The sequence below is a fragment of the Eleginops maclovinus genome, chromosome 8 (genome assembly GCF_036324505.1).
Source record: "Eleginops maclovinus isolate JMC-PN-2008 ecotype Puerto Natales chromosome 8, JC_Emac_rtc_rv5, whole genome shotgun sequence".
Taxonomy (NCBI): Eukaryota; Metazoa; Chordata; class Actinopteri; order Perciformes; family Eleginopidae; genus Eleginops; species Eleginops maclovinus.
Genome location: NC_086356.1, coordinates 2222685 through 2238587, shown reverse-complemented (window position 1 = coordinate 2238587; position 15903 = coordinate 2222685). Strand labels below are relative to the sequence as shown.

Here is a 15903-nt window from a genome sequence, read left to right as displayed (position 1 = left end):
AAATTGCAGGACTTGTACTTGTAACAGAGTACTTTTCACATTTAGTACTGCTACTTTTATTTAAGAAACACATTTAAGTATGTCTTTCACCACTGTATACTGTGTACAAATATATATATGTACTTCTTAAACCACTATATATATATATGCAAACATATATCTTATCACGGGACCAAACTATTCTCAAGGTATTGTGGAGGCTGTAGTTTTTAGCCCCATATCGCCCCATATTATACACTTACAGGTCTGCTGCAGAAAACTACAACTCCCACAGTGCAGTGCGAGACAGAGCGTGATCTACGCGGACCATGGCGTTGCACAGCTCTGTGTTTGTGTGACAGGTTAGCATCTGAAGAACACCTCCGGACACACGCGGCTTAGGAATTAGGATGGGGTCCAGAATCAAGTAAGAGTGTTGGTGCTGTGATGAGACTGTTAGCTTGCTGCTAGCTGTTAGCCTGCTTCCAGCGGTTCATTGGGGGAGATACAGGACAGTGCGGGGCCCTGACTTGTTGCGACACAGTAGGCTAAAAACACTGGTGCTACACTCCAATTACTGGAGCAGAAAAACAATGGCAGGTCTGCTATCATTCACAGGATGCTGAGGGGCAGTAAGAAGCTCTGTGGACAAACATGTGTAGCACTGAGAACCATAGACTACTATAAAGGGTAGAACATACAGCTAGTGTACACAGGTCTTTCTATCCGGTGTTATAGCAGGTTTATGGTGCCCAAGCTTTAAGAAAGTGTAACCAGATGGTGTAACCGTTTCCCGGTTCGTTTCCTGGAGGTTGTTTATGCGTGTGATAACAGTTGCTTATCTTAGGAAGGGTTCATGGCACTACAGGAAAGAGAGGAAGGAAAGGAAACACTTTGCGACACCTAATTGATTTTAGCGGGGTTGTTTTTGTTTATTGAGTCTCTGAGGGGAAATGTTGTTTTGTGTGACCGGTACGTCTACACCGGACACTAGTTTGAGGAGTAACGGTAAAGTGCAGAAGAGAAAGGCTGCTTATCTCCAGCTCACTCCTCATGTCAACCTTACAGAGCACCGACCAGTGTGCCGTTAGCCTTTTGTAAACACCGTGCTGGTCCTGTGTGTGTGTGTGTGTGTGTGTGTGTGTGTGTGTGTGTGTGTGTGTGTGTGTGTGTGTGTGTGTGTGTGTGTGTGTGAGGAATGGGTGCATGATGTTTCAGTGTGAGAAAACGATCTTTCAAAATGTGACATCACAATGTAACGGTTTGGACAGGAGAAGAGCACTGAGTCCGTTTCCTCTATCTGAGTCACGTGGGTTTCTCCGCTGCCCTGCCCCTTCAGGAGACTAGGGGCCAGTCCTGATGCAGTCCATAAGGCTAGGGGCCAGTCCTGATGCAGTCCATAAGGCTAGGGGCCAGTCCTGATGCCGTCCATAAGGCTAGGGGCCAGTCCTGATGCAGTCCATAAGGCTAGGGGCCGGTCCTGATGCAGTCCATAAGGCTAGGGGCCGGTCCTAGGGGCCGGTCCTGATGCAGTCCATAAGGCTAGGGGCCAGTCCTGATGCAGTCCATAAGGCTAGGGGCCAGTCCTGATGCAGTCCATAAGGCTAGGGGCCAGTCCTGATGCAGTCCATAAGGCTAGGGGCAAGTCCTGATGTGGTCCATAAGGCTAGGGGCAAGTCCTGATGCGGTCCTAAGACTACCTGAGTCTAGAGAACAGTCCTCAGGCTAGGGGCCAGTACTGAGACAAGGGGCCAGTCCTGACGCTAGAGTCCTAAGATTAGGGGCCAGCCATGATGCAGTCCATGAGGCTAGGGGCCAGTCCTGACACTAAAGAACAGTCCTAAGAACGGGGCCCAGTCCTGAGACAAGGGGCCACTCCTGACACTAGAGAACAGTCAAAAGGCTAGGGAGGCTAGGGGACAGTCCTGAGACTAGGGGCCATTCCTGAATCCAGATGGCAGTCCTAAGGCAAGGGGCTGATCCTGAGACTAGGGGTCAGTCCTAACATTAGAGAACAGTCTTTAGACTGGGGGCCAGTCCTGAGACAAGGGGCCATTTCTCACTATAAAACACAGTCCTGAGACTAGGGGCAGATCATAAGACTAGGGGCCTTTTCTGAGACAAGGGGCCAGTCCTGACTTTAGAGAACAGTTTTAAGGCTAGGGGCGGGTCCTGAGACTAAGGGCCTGTCCTGAGACTAGGGACTGCCAGAGACTAGGTGCCTGTCCTAAGACTAAGGGACTGTCCTGAGACTAGGGACTGTCCAGAGTCTAAGGGACTGTCCTGAGACTAGGGACTGTCCTGAGACTAGGTGCCTGTCCTGAAACTAGGGGCTGGTCCTAAGACTAGGGCCCGATCCTGAGACTAGGGGCTGGTCCTAAGACTAGGGGCCAGTCCTGAGACAATGTGCCATTCCTGACTCAAGAGGGCAGTCCTAAGGCTAGGGGCTGGTCCTGAGACTAGGGGTCAGTCCTAGCATTAGAGAACAGTCTTAAGGCTGGGGGCCAGTCCTGAGACAAGGGGCCTTTCCTGACTATAGAGGGCAGTCTTAGGGCTAGGGGTAGATCCTGAGACTAGGGGCCGTCTGACTCTCCCCCTGTCCCCTGAACTTGTGGACACACTGCTTTAATGAAGTTCCTGCATGTTGTTGCTAGCAGGCAACATGTGCACTGATAATGTCCCTCCTCTGCTCCAGGGAGAATCCTGAGTCTACCTTTGAGGTGTTTCTGGAGGTGGCCCATCCAGGCACACACAGCTCTGGTGAGTATCTGAAGACCACATCATCTTCTCTGAGACTCTGATCACAGATTTTCCACTCAGTTCTCTCCGTGTTCATCATTCTGTATAGTATATGAAATAGCTTGTTAGCTAGGTTGCTAATTACACAGGAAAGAGGGGGAGGTGGCGTACGGTCTCTATGGAACCTGCTGGAAAAAGATCATATTTGGGGAGCAAATTTCCACCCACTAACACCAGGACATGGCTGGACATTGTAAAGGAAAGACAGACTCTGGAGGAACATGTACAGTATGCATGAGAGAACATATGTGCGGCCCCTGGTCTGAAGAGGATTGGATTTTTGATGAACTAGCAGTGACTGAAAAATAAATAAATACAAAACTATTGGTCATCAATTAAATGTTTGTAGATTGTAAAATGGAGTATTATTGCAGCGTTCACATTGATTAATTAAGCTTTTATTTAAGCGCCTGGCCATTCCTTACGCCTCCTTTAAGAAGCTTAGAATCGAGCGCTGCCTTCACCTGTCAATCACACACAACCTCTAGCCCTGATCTCCGGCCTGGATTTCCTTCACCTTGGTCCTCCACTTCAACCCAGTAACCATTACACCCCGTCTCGATTTCTGCACAGGCATTCTCTATGCATTCACCCTCAAAAAACTTCAATATGTCCAGAACTCAGCCTCTGATCTGCCGACACTCTCAAGTCATTAAAAAAAAGCCCCCAAAACTCACCTTTTAGACTCCTAATCCCCTAACCCCTCACCTCTATTCCCAGAGCAAGCCCTTTTACTTGCTTGTGCTTTAAACACCAGGACAAGCACTTCACTAATAACATGTGTTATTAGAGGACTACAGAAACGCTCTAATGATTGTTTTTGGATATCCTTACCTTTAGTATTCCATAGAAGTAGTCTGTGCCTTTAACCCCCAGACATGTGCAAACAGGTACAAGGGTTTCACGAGTAAATCGGCAAAAAAATGTGATTAATCTTTCTTTTAAAATCTGTAATGTGTGACTCATTTCCTGAGTACCGAGGAAAGGTTTGCCGGATGTTTTTCTAAGAATTTTATTTTTGAAATTTCCTGTTCAGGTTTCAATATGCCATTCCCATCTCTGTGACACACATACCATCTTCTGTGTGACTTCATATGGAGTTTTAAGATATGCATCTTCTTTGTTTCACATCACAACTTCTTGTTCCACTGTCTGCTAGATATGAACTCAGTCATCAGCATGTTCTGCATTATGGTCTGTTCCCTCCTCCACACTGATTACATGTCTTTGTGTTTGTGTCAGGGCCGGAGATGCGGAGACAGTACCCTGAAGACTACCCAGACCAGGTTTGAAGACATACTGTGTAACTCTCTCCCTCCTCTCTGGGATCCCCCCTCCCCTCAGGGTGTCTTGTTCTTACATGTTGTTTGCAGGCTCACCACAGCAGGATGTGCACTGTAATTAAACTGTATATGAACTACAAGTAAATTAGTATTTTCCTCATGTGTGCTTCACTCTTCCTCTCCCTCAAGCGTAGATACATTCCTCCCCATCACACCTCTCCCCTCGGCCCCTCGGCCCCTCAAACCCTTTTGTTTTTAATCATATTTATGCCTAAATATAAATGATAATGCATTTAGTTACTTTACTTTCTGTCATCTGGGTCCTGCAGGAAACTCTTCTGACCGTGCCCAAGTTCTGCTTCCCCTTCAGCATGGACAGGTACACACACACACACACACACACACACTCACACACACACACACACCATATTACTGACCTCAAGCAAAGACATTTCTACTGAGTTTCTCCACAGATAATTATGCTAAAGCACTACTTACATGTCTCTCTTGCTCTCTCTCTCTCTCTCTCTCTCTTGCTCTCTCTCTCTCTTGCTCTCTCTCTCTTTCTTCTCTCTCTCTCTCGCCCCCCCTGCAGTCTGACCGTTAGCCAGGTCGGACAGAACTTCACATTCGTGCTTACTGACATTGAGAGCAAACAGAGATTCGGCTTCTGTCGCCTCTCCTCAGGAGCCCAAACCTGCTACTGCATTCTCAGGTGAGTCTGAGTGGGTTTCAGGAGCTCTTCGGTAGGGAGTCTATCAGTGTCTGAAAAGGACAAGAGTTTTTATAGAAGCACAAGTTCGGATGGAGAGATGGTGCAGAGTTTGGAGAGGAATCCAGACATGTTTCCCCTTGCTTGGTTTGGTTTGAGGGGACGGTAGATGAGAGCATTAACCGGGGGTTTGTGAACAGCAAGGTGTTCAAATGAGGATGTGCAGGACAGGCTGTATAGTGTGGGTTGTAACATGGCAGACATGAGAAAGGTAATAAAGCAATCTAAAAGCTGAGTGATCAGGCTGCAGAAATGCTGGCTCTGTAATTTGCAGGAGCTTCCACGTGTGTTAGACAGCTGCCTGGCCTCTGCATCAAGGAGATTAGATTTGTTTTAAAAGGCGTAAGTCTGTTAAATGTAGGCCAATCAAACACATCACAACCAGATTAACCACACGCAGCACATAGATTCATAAACTTCCTCTCTTGGTTTGGAAGGATTAACCACATGCATTTCACAGTTTCTCAAAGTTCCTCCATCTGATGAGTCTGATTAACCTCACAATTGTTCATGTTTCCGTCCTCTCAGCTACCTGCCCTGGTTTGAAGTCTTCTACAAGTTACTGAATATCCTCGCAGATTACACCATCAAAGGCCAGGTAAGTCCTGACAGCTGGCAGCCCGTCCGCCTCAAAGCTGGACATCAATTGGCTGATTTCTTTCTCATTAGTAATTTGTCTTTAAGCTCAAATGTAAAATGTTTTTTAGCTTCAGTTTTTGCCTTAATTTGGGAACAGACACTATGAGTTTACATGCATCTGTCTCTTCTACAACAAGCTGCACACCCACCAGACATCTTGTATGACTATGAGGTTTTTTCTGCTTCAGATTATCCGTTATTTTCTAAATGTGCATTGCATTTATTTGGACTCTTCCCTGGATGTTTCAGGAGAGCAATTGGCAAGAGTTCCTGGTGTCCCTACATACGCTCCCCATCCCAGAGCCGGGGGTCCCTGTTCATCTCGGTGTGGTGAGTCTGACTTCAACACATCAAACCCACAACTTATTGGCTGATATCATAGGAGTAGAGTTGACTCCATAAGTTGTCTCACTGTCTCTTTACTTCCCTCATTCCAGCATTCCTTCTTCACTGTGCCTGACCCAAGGGAGCTCCCCAGCATACCTGAGAATGTGAGTGTCGTCATTTCCCCCTCTGCTCAAAGATCTAAAATACGTATGCAATTGATTTGTATCTTTGAGCTGTCACAGGTCAGGATAATAAGAGACTATAGGCGCCTTTTTGGAGCGACTTAATCAGTAAGACGTGCATGGTCATGGGGAAGGAATTAAACCAGTAGGGGTTTCAGGATTTAAATTGTAATGGGAATATTGCAGCGTAAAGACAACACAACATAGATTCCAGAACCAGTAGTTAATGGGATAGTGTACGGGGTATATTATGGGTTAGTGGACAGACTCTAAGGTGTATTTGTCTGGTATTTGTGTACGTTACGTAGAGAAAACCTGAGGCAATAGCATAGTGTACGACGTATTGTAAGGCAAGGTGTACTGTAGTGTTACACGTACTGTATGGCTGTGTGTAAGTACTGTACGCTGTAGAGTACTACATAGAGTATGCATTATTGTACTGTAGTGTGGAGTGTTTTGCACAGTGTACAGACACATATTTGTAGTTTACTGCTTAGTTTTGGGCGTTCTTGTGTTCACTGTAATGAAAAATGTTGATTTCTACCCCCTGATTTTCACAGGAGCCCACTGCACATAATGAAAGATGCGTAAATCAGGACGAAATGTGATTAAATCTAACATTTATGACTGAAAAAAATGATCTGATTGATCTAGAGGTCATCTTTTTAAGTCTAATAAAAGGTAATAATGAGATATGAAGTAAGGGTGTTACCAAGTCGAGGCCAAAATTGTGAAATCCTGGCATAACTTGTATTTCCTCAGAAGTGCAGATAGTGTGGGACCATGGGTTCTCACTTGATATTTAGTGATTTGTTTTTGATCAGATAAATCACTATGAGCCTATTGTTCTTCTAAAGCTTGTTGAAACCGGCAGAGGGAGAGCTTGCAGCTGGTTATAAGGGTGTTATTGACATGTATTAGGATGCATCCCAGCTCTGTTTGTTGGAAATGTACCATTGTTTTGCCCCACTGTCATGGTTCACTGGGTCTCCACCCTCACGACTAACTCTTTTTTCTCTCTCGTTGTGCTTGACCCCTGCAGAGAAACCTAACAGAGTACTTTGTAGCAGTAGATGTCAATAACATGCTTCACCTGTACGCTAGTATGCTTTATGAACGCCGAATCCTCATCTGCTGTAGCAAACTAAGCACTGTAAGTAGAGTCCACTTCCTGATTCTTGTCTCTCTCTTCAATCTTTCGTGTCTGCACAGATTCAGAGTTTACAAAATGATCTCTTTAGGATGTCAAGTTGATACGTTAGAATGGGATGAGGTGTTTTAAGTAAAACCCAGAATTGTATTCATGCAAAATAAAGTCAGGCATCACGTCTCCTACCTGCTGATCAATTATAACGAGTGGTATAAAGATATGAAGAGGTGTGGGATCAATTACTTAAATGCTAATCTGAAAGGTGTCATTCATCTACATTTGTAAGCCTTATTGTTCATTTTATTTGTTTACTCTATTATTCTTTTACTTTCCTGATGTTTTAGGGATTTTTGTGGCATTATTTCAGGTCTTTTTGAGATATTTTGGACAGGTTTTGTATCAAAGTGACATCATACCGTAGCATTAGCTCATTAGGTTGCACGATAAAATGTCAACCAATAAACTAATTGAGCACTTCTCCGTCCTGACAGCAGAGCTGTAGTTTGCCATCATCATGTTGGAATGAATTCTATAAACCCGGTTATTATGTGTACATATTATATAACGAGTGTGTTTTATGCATGTGTGTGTCCTCAGTTAACAGCTTGTGTCCACGGCTCGACGGCCATGTTGTTTCCAATGCACTGGCAGCATGTTTACATCCCAGTCCTGCCGCCTCATCTCTTAGACTACTGCTGGTGAGTACGCCTCCTAACGCCCGATAAAGTCCATGTTTTGTCTCTGTGTTAGGAGGATGGTGATGGTTTTATATTCAAACTGGTTGAACTGGTGGCCTTCCATTTAACTGAAGTGCAGAGAGAACCAGATTTGTTGTTGTTTTATTCTTCCTTTAATGAGTTGAATGTGCTATTTTCTCAAAGCACAGCGTCTCTCTGTGTCTCAATTAGCTTTTTATACACACATGTCACTTTACTTAAGCAAATCATTTGGAATTATTAGTCAAATATACCGCTGTCAAATACTGAAAGGTTGCTTTGTTATAATGTATATGTAGAAATGAATGAATCCTGCTGGTTTTCCATTAACATTTCCACATTTAGCCACTGATTACAGGCATTTATAACCATGATACTGACACATGTAATTGAGATTTGTCCCGTTGCATCATCCTTGCATGAATCTTGTCATACTATATGCATGTTAGAGGTCCAGGATCAGTTGATAACATTGCATAGCAAACACAAAGATGCTGAACAGCTCAACAGACACCTCCATGCTCGTCTGTTGGTGTAGTTTAGACCTGCATCAAGTCCCAGTCCTGCAGCTTTTATTTAGCAAGGAGATCCAGGAGATCTGAGAAGACCAGGATTAAACATTTGACTGTGTAGGAAAAGGCTTTCTGAGTTTAAGTTCAATACCCCAGCTCTTATCTCAGGACTAAATGTTCCTTTCTTTCAGTGCCCCAATGCCCTACCTCATCGGAGTCCACTCCAGCCTGATGGAGGTAGGTGGTGCACCTGTCACATCAGTACCAGCTCTTCACAGGGACCTTGTTTCTAAAGCTGGCTGTGTTTTGTTGTTGCTGGTAGAAAGTGCGAGGGCTGGCTCTGGACGATGTGGTGGTCCTGAATGTGGACACTAACACCCTGGAAACCCCCTACGACGACCTCCAAAGCCTGCCCAACGATGTGGTGAGGAACGGCTGCAGTGCACCGTCAGTTAAATATGGATGCAACTGTTCTCTGATAGTGACTTTGTGTCCCACAGGTGTCGTCTTTGAAGAGCCGGTTGAGGAAAGTTTCGACGACGACGGGGGACGGCGTGGCTCGAGCGTTCCTCCGGAGTCAGGCGGCGCTGTTCGGCAGCTACAGAGACGCCCTGCACATCCAGCCGGTCAGTGAGCCGTCAAAAGGCACTCTGAGATGTCTCGGTGTTTCAGGTGTTTTAAGTCAAACCCAGAATTGTGTTCATGCAAAATAAAGTCAGGCATCGCATCTCCTACCTGGTGATCAATTATAAATTATAACGAGTTGTTTACGTCTGAAGATATGAAGAGGTGTGTTCCCTTTCTGCTGTCAATTCTTACTTCAATGCTAATCTGAACGCGGCTGAAAGGTGTCTTTTATTTATATATTTTAGCCTATTTATTCATTCTAGTTGTATCTATTATTCTTTTACTCTCCTGATGTTTGGGGTTTTTTTTGTGGCATTATTTCAGTGTCGGTTTTGAGATGTTTCGCTATAGTGACATCGTAGCGTAGCATTAGCTCGTTAGGTGTGTGTGTGTGTTTGTGTGAGGTGCTGAGACGGCTCCGGTGTTTTCCTTCTTTAGGAAGAGCTAATTACATTTAACGAGGAAACCTTCGTGAGCCATCGCTCCAGCGCCATGAGACAGTTCCTGCAGAATGCCATCCAGCTGCAGCTCTTCAAACAGGTACACACACACACACACACACACACACACACACACACACACACACACACACACACACACACAGACACACACACGCACACACACATTTCCTCCTTCCTCTTATACATGTTGTGCTTTTACATGCAGTTTATAGACGGCCGGTTGGACCTGCTGAACTCAGGAGAAGGTTTCAGTGACATCTTTGAAGAGGAAATCAGCCTGGGTGAATATGCAGGTGAGTCAGGAGTGGTGTGTGTGTGTGCGCGTGTGTGTGACTTATGTCACGGGTTCATCAACATGGAGGCAAAGGAGTCACACAGTGAGGAGGCAAAAGGTTAAAGGTCCAAAGTCTGTCCTGATGCACAGATCAGCAGACTGTAGCATCAGCTGGCTCAGCAGGCTAACTGTGCCTTCTCCATCGCTGCCCCCCCCACTCCCTGGATCTCACTCCCACATCAGATCAGAGACAGCACTGACCCCCCCCCACCTTCAAAACACTAAACGCTGAGCTCTACTACTACTTATTATTGACTTTTTATTGTCTCCCCCCCACAGGCAGTGACAAGACCTACCACCAGTGGCTGTTCACTGTGAAGGTGAGACTGTGTGTGTGTGTGTGTGTGTGTGTGTGTGTGTGTGTGTGTGTGTGCGTGTGTGCGCGTCACTTGTTTATGTGTTGAAAATGTGTGTCTAACTGTGTTACAAAAATAGTGTGTGTGTGTGTGTCACCTACGAAAGTGTGTACAAAGATGTGAGTCTCTCATTTAAGCATGTGTATTTTTAGTGTGTTACAAGAATGTGTGTTTCTTTAGCTCATGTACTGTATGTGTGTTTACAAATATGTGTGTGTCACTAACAGATGTGTCTCTAAGTAAATTAGAATGTTTGTGTGATTAACTTCTGTGTGTGTGTGTGTGTGTGTGTGTTCCCTGACAGAAAGGAGGCGGGGCTATCTTCAACACAGTGAAGACGAAGGCCAACCCGGCCATGAAGACGGTCTATAAGTTTGTAAGTCTCTCCTGTCGTCGGTTACAGAATCATCTGTTAGGAGGAATCAGGATGAGACTCACCTGGCTGTGTTTGTTCCCCAGGCCAAGGACCATGCCAAGATGCGGATAAAGGAGGTGAAGAGCAGGCTGAAGCAGAAGGTAAGAGGCTCTCTGTCCACTCTCTGTCCACTCTGAGAGAGAGTTTGGGTGATAAGCTCCAGTACGGGGGTCCACACTTTCTCCACTGAGGGCCACAGGCAGAAAAACATGGCTCCTCCCTGTGTCCCCCTCCAGGAGACGGCAGAGAACGGCTTCTCCACCGTGGGGTCGGCGGTGATCGACGACGACGACAGCCCGGCAGTCAGGAGGGAGGGGCCTGTGACATCACTGGACGACCAGAGGCCAATCACCGTGCTTTTTGGACAGGTGAGAACAAAAGAGGTGCGGGCGTGGGGAGAGAGAGAAGGAACTTCACAGAGTAAACTGGATGTGTTTCATTCTTAATATTCTCCACTAGCACCCCCCTTTCAGCTCCTCTGCTCCCCCATCTGGAGGCACATCACTGTCTGTAAACCCTTGTGAGAGAGAATGTTGGACAATGTGGAGAATCAATAAGCAAGACTGGAAATATTAGACATGTATATGTTTTATTTTTGCATACAATTCTGGAAAAAGTGCTCCTTTTTTTGTCAGGGCATGAGGTTAACCTTCTGCACATTTCAGGGAGAATGAACAACCTCTAAATGCTTGAGACAGAGCAGTAACTTTGCTTTCAGTCGTTCAAGTTCCGTAAAATGTTAAAGTGCTGCCAGAAAACAATCTCTCTGTGGGTCAGAAAGGGTTTAATGAGTCCAGAGATATGGAGATGGGGTCAGGTGTCTGGTCAGACGGCAGAGACAGCTTACGGAGAGTAAATAGGGGATGGATGTCCGGTGGGTCTGCCGGGGGACGAGTGGCAGGCAGCAGGCTGACACTGAGACTGAGATTTCTGATCCTTTCTTTACTCTCCTTTTTTCTGGAGAGGAAGTAAAGAAACCTCTGGATCTATTTGTTGTTTGAGGTGCAATATATCAATCAGTCAATCAGCTTTAATTATTATTTTTTGTGACTCAGCAGCTTTAAGACACTATTATTTTCCGCTTCGCTCTGATGCAGGATTTTCACCAGAAAGTGGGCGGGGCTTAATTTTTGAGTGACGACAAAAACCCTGGTTAGTGATGCCTTTGCCAAAATAACTAACGTTCCACTACTACAGGCTCGGCCACCGATGATGTTGAAGAGGCCGAGCAGCAACGTGAGTCTGGAGGGCGGCGTGGACCAGTAAGCCTTCCCTCACTATACACACTTTATCACACAACATAATGCTAACTATAGTAGCTTCTGTGTAATTTAGGCTTGATTCGTTTATCCTATGCCGTTCTTTTTCTTAAAGATTGAACAGTAACTTTCTGATCTTGATCCTTTTGTGAAAATGAAACTCTTAATTTTCCTCTTCTTCCCTTTCTTTAACGAGCATGTAACGAGCTGTGCATGTGCTTCTCTTCACCGTAGCGCTCTCCGTCCCACCCGTCACTACACAGTCTTTCTCTCCGAGGATTCGTCCGGAGACGAGCTCCAGTACGACGACGACTCCATCTCTGGCTTTCCTGACAGCTTTCTCTTCTCCGTCCCTTTCGAGTGGTCGCCTCTGTATGCAGCTCTCTCTCTCTCTCTCTGCACTACTCATTAATAAACCTTTCTCTACTCCTTTTCCTTTTCTTAATCAATGAGTGTTCAATGTTTTAAAGCTTCAAAGTTAGACTTAGCTTTGACTCAGAATCAGAAACAGGTTTATTGCAATACATAAATAGTTATAGAAGACTCATTTTATAGAAATGACTGACTATACGTGAAACCCTGTCCCTGCAGGCCCCAGCCGTACCGCTCCCTGAAGGAGGTGGAATTGTTAGAAGGGGCGGAGAGTCACACTGCCCCCCCCAGCCCGGTCAATGAGAAGTTCTCCAACGTCACCCTGCTGGGCGACATCTTCGGCTGCCAGGACGAGCCCGACAGTCAACACATCACCTTAGCCAAGAGTCTGGAGGACCTGAGGACTCCCAAAGACTCTGAGGAGCTCCAGCAGGCCAAGTTCAACTACCAGGTCAGAGGTCACGTGATCCGTTGTGTGTGTTGTTTCCAAAGATATATATTTGGTACGCTAAAACATTTCCCCTCGTGTGTCTGCAGCGGATGGACCTGAGCGTGGGCGAACACTCACGAACGCTCCCGGGTCTCAAGCTCTCCAACCCGTACAACAAGCTGTGGAGCGTGGAGCAGGAGGTCTGCGGGCCCCCACCCCCCTGCGACAGACCTCCTTCCGTCCAACTCCCCGCGCAGATGGACGTCCACTCCCTGAGCCCGAGCCCGTGCCCCGACACCCTGGACCCTTCCACCCCCGGGAACATCACCATCCCGCGTCCTCAAGGGAGGAAGACGCCGGAGCTGGGCGGCGTGCTGGCCCCCCCCGCGGCCCAGGTGCGCTCCTCCAAACCGGCTGACGGTGGGGACGGGGGGACGACATCGGGGGGGCAGGAGTTCAGGCAGGCCCTGAGCATGAGCACCGACGGAGACCTGCTGAAGTCCTCTGTGGACAGCATAGATCTGATGAGCCTTCTGGACCCCCTCAGCAGCTCAGCGCCCAGCCCCCCCTCCTCACTGCGGGACGGTGTGTCCTCTTCTTCCAGCAAACCAACACTACCACCCAGGTCTTACCCTCAGGGCTTGCCTCCTTTCCCGATGCATCCTCACATGTCCCTCAACCCTTTCGCCCACTCCCTGCAGAACACACAAGTACGTTACCCCCCCCACTGTAGGCGGGAATCCTTTCAGTGCAGCCTACGGGCCCCCGGCAGGCTCCTACTTACACTCTCAGCCTCAGTCCTTTTCTACACTGCCAGGACTCTACAGACAGCATTCACCCGGGACTTCAACCCTGCCCCCCAGCTATGGACTGCAGCAGTCAGCCTTCCCCTCCTCCCGGCCCCACTACTCTGCCAGCAATCACGCTCTGTCCAGTCTAGCCGACTCGCCTGTTCCCAGTACAGCCATGAACTTACTGGAGAAGCCGCTCTGTGCTGAGGCGGACAGCCAGAAGACTCAGGATCTGTTCGGGGAGCTGCTGACTATGGCCAAGCCAGATAAACCCCCCAAAAAGAAGGTGGAGGATCTTCGGAGGAGGTGGGAAACGTTTGACTGAAGCCTGTGAAGAGTCACTACTGACTCCAGACCTTCTCTTGCTTTCAGCTCTGACACACACAACACTTACTCTGGTTTCTAAACACTAGCGTTATCTCCTCGCATCATTTTGTTGGCTTTATTCAAACTAGATGAAATGGCTCATTATTTAACCACTTCCTGTTCGCTTGGTTGGATGCCCAAAATAAGGCCTGTGGTTAACACTAGCTGAAGAGATTTTCCCCGCCTGGTTCTTCGACATTAAATACGTCACAAAATACCCCACTCGTGAATGTCAGACGCCTCCATGTGGCGTAAACATAATATAAACATGGTTGCCAACAAGTGACTACATGAGAGGACTTCATGTCATCATGCAGGACGTTAGCCGCCTTTAGCTTAGCGGTGGTCATGCTAAACCTAACGGTATTTCTTTACTCCCGTAGACTGCGTTTAAGCTTCAAAAATAATAAAAGTAGTTAAATATGTGGAAAAATCCTTCCAAACATCACATGTGTGTTTGCCACAGAGCTTATTTTATGCAATATTTCCAAAATCCAATGGAAAAGTCCCATTGCTTTTTGAGGAGGCAAACGGGGAGGTGCTACCTTCAGGGTCTGCCTACAAAAATCCGTCATCACGGCTTCACTGCATTAACACCATGAACCACAAATCAAGACTGAAATACAAACATTCACGCATATTTATTTACGACTCTGTTCTAGGCTCTTTTTGTGTGTCAAACTATCACATGTACTGCGACAGAAGGTCCTGATTCAGTATGTAAGACCCCTACACACACACACACACACACACACACACACACACACACACACACACACACACACACACACACACACACACACCTGCCCTCACCACAATCACTTTCATTTTTCCGCCACTCTGCCGAGGAAATCCCCCTCAAAGCCTGCCATGCTTCTAGATGTTCAGATGCCAACAGTTGTCATAACACTCTAACGCCTCCATATTAGCAAAGTGTAAATCAGCATAGGTATGAGATTTTAAAAATTAGCACGCTGTGTTTCCTGAACGAGGATATATGTCTCAAAAACATCTCCATCTTCTACGATTAGCTCGTGTTGCTATGGACATTGTAGTGGCATTCTGGTACCGTAGCTACAGCAAAGTGTGGTGCATCTCAGTCATGCAGTCAGTTCACTTGTTGATGTTTTTTAAAGCTTCATGCACTGTTTCTGTTCAGTTTTCTGGCCTTCATGAGGAACCCCATCTTGGCTTGTGTCACTGAGCTGTGGAAATGTGTTGCCTCCTACTGTTTTTTTAAAAGAATCCTAAAAAGAAAGCCAACAATAGACTGTAGAGTCCCTAAAATGATTTGAACTTTTCTGTCTAATTAAATATATATGGACTTTGAAACCCTGTTTGTAAATTATTTGGACTAACTCTGCTTTATATATATGCACTTTCTTGTGTTGCTTATTACCTCAGTCAAGTATTACTTTGTGTTTGAAGACAGTAAATGAGAAACTGACTCATGCATTGTAAAAAAAAGGTTCTCACTCGTGTCTCCAGTGTCATTTCAGCTGGTTGGTATAATGAGTACACTTAATGTGGAAATGTCTGAAATGATTCCTGATTATTTCTACCTGTACACCTCTGTTCTTAACGAGTAATATCTGAAGTGTTTTACACAGGACGTCATGGAGAGATAATGAGCTTGTGGTTCTCAGAGGGTAAAACTGACCGACGTTTTTCATCACCACCCCCATCACAGCCATACAGTCCACTTGTAGAAAATGAGTATTAAATTTATCCAAACATACTATAATTCACAAACTGTGCTTCTTTTTGTCTGGGTTTTGAGTTAGATGTGAGACATGTTCAAGCTAGGCTAATCGTGTGACCTTTGAAATGGATCCTGAGGATAGCTCAAAGACAAATGGAGATCACTAGTTAGTCGAAAAAGTCCTGCCTAATGCTGGAATATGTACACCCTGTATGTCTTCTTGGTGACCTTCACTTTCAAATGGCCTGTAGAGCAAGCAGTCATCCACAAGTAACCGAACTGTGGAGGCAGGTCATTGATTTAGCATTGGAAAAGCAGGGGAACCAACACGGTGCTGTGTGGGACACCAAACAGCAAATAATTGCTCCTAGCGACATTTTAGTAGGTTATCAACCCCCCCCACTGAGCCTGATACCTCTGGGTTCTGCTCA

At 46.2% G+C, this 15903-nt stretch overlaps 1 protein-coding gene across 1 annotated transcript; it reads left to right on the top strand.

Annotated features, from left to right (window-relative positions):
* Positions 1–279: 279 nt before the first annotated feature.
* Positions 280–15508, top strand: dennd1a (DENN/MADD domain containing 1A). The gene is given in 24 exon segments (XM_063889459.1): positions 280–406; positions 2675–2739; positions 4021–4064; positions 4391–4440; positions 4657–4776; positions 5362–5431; positions 5722–5802; positions 5910–5963; positions 7024–7134; positions 7729–7829; positions 8551–8596; positions 8682–8783; positions 8860–8985; positions 9425–9526; positions 9653–9740; positions 10061–10101; positions 10442–10513; positions 10597–10653; positions 10789–10920; positions 11750–11814; positions 12046–12183; positions 12403–12634; positions 12721–13335; positions 13337–15508. Coding segments are annotated over 24 exon segments (2922 nt in total). The 5' UTR covers positions 280–389; the 3' UTR covers positions 13730–15508.
* Positions 15509–15903: the final 395 nt, after the last annotated feature.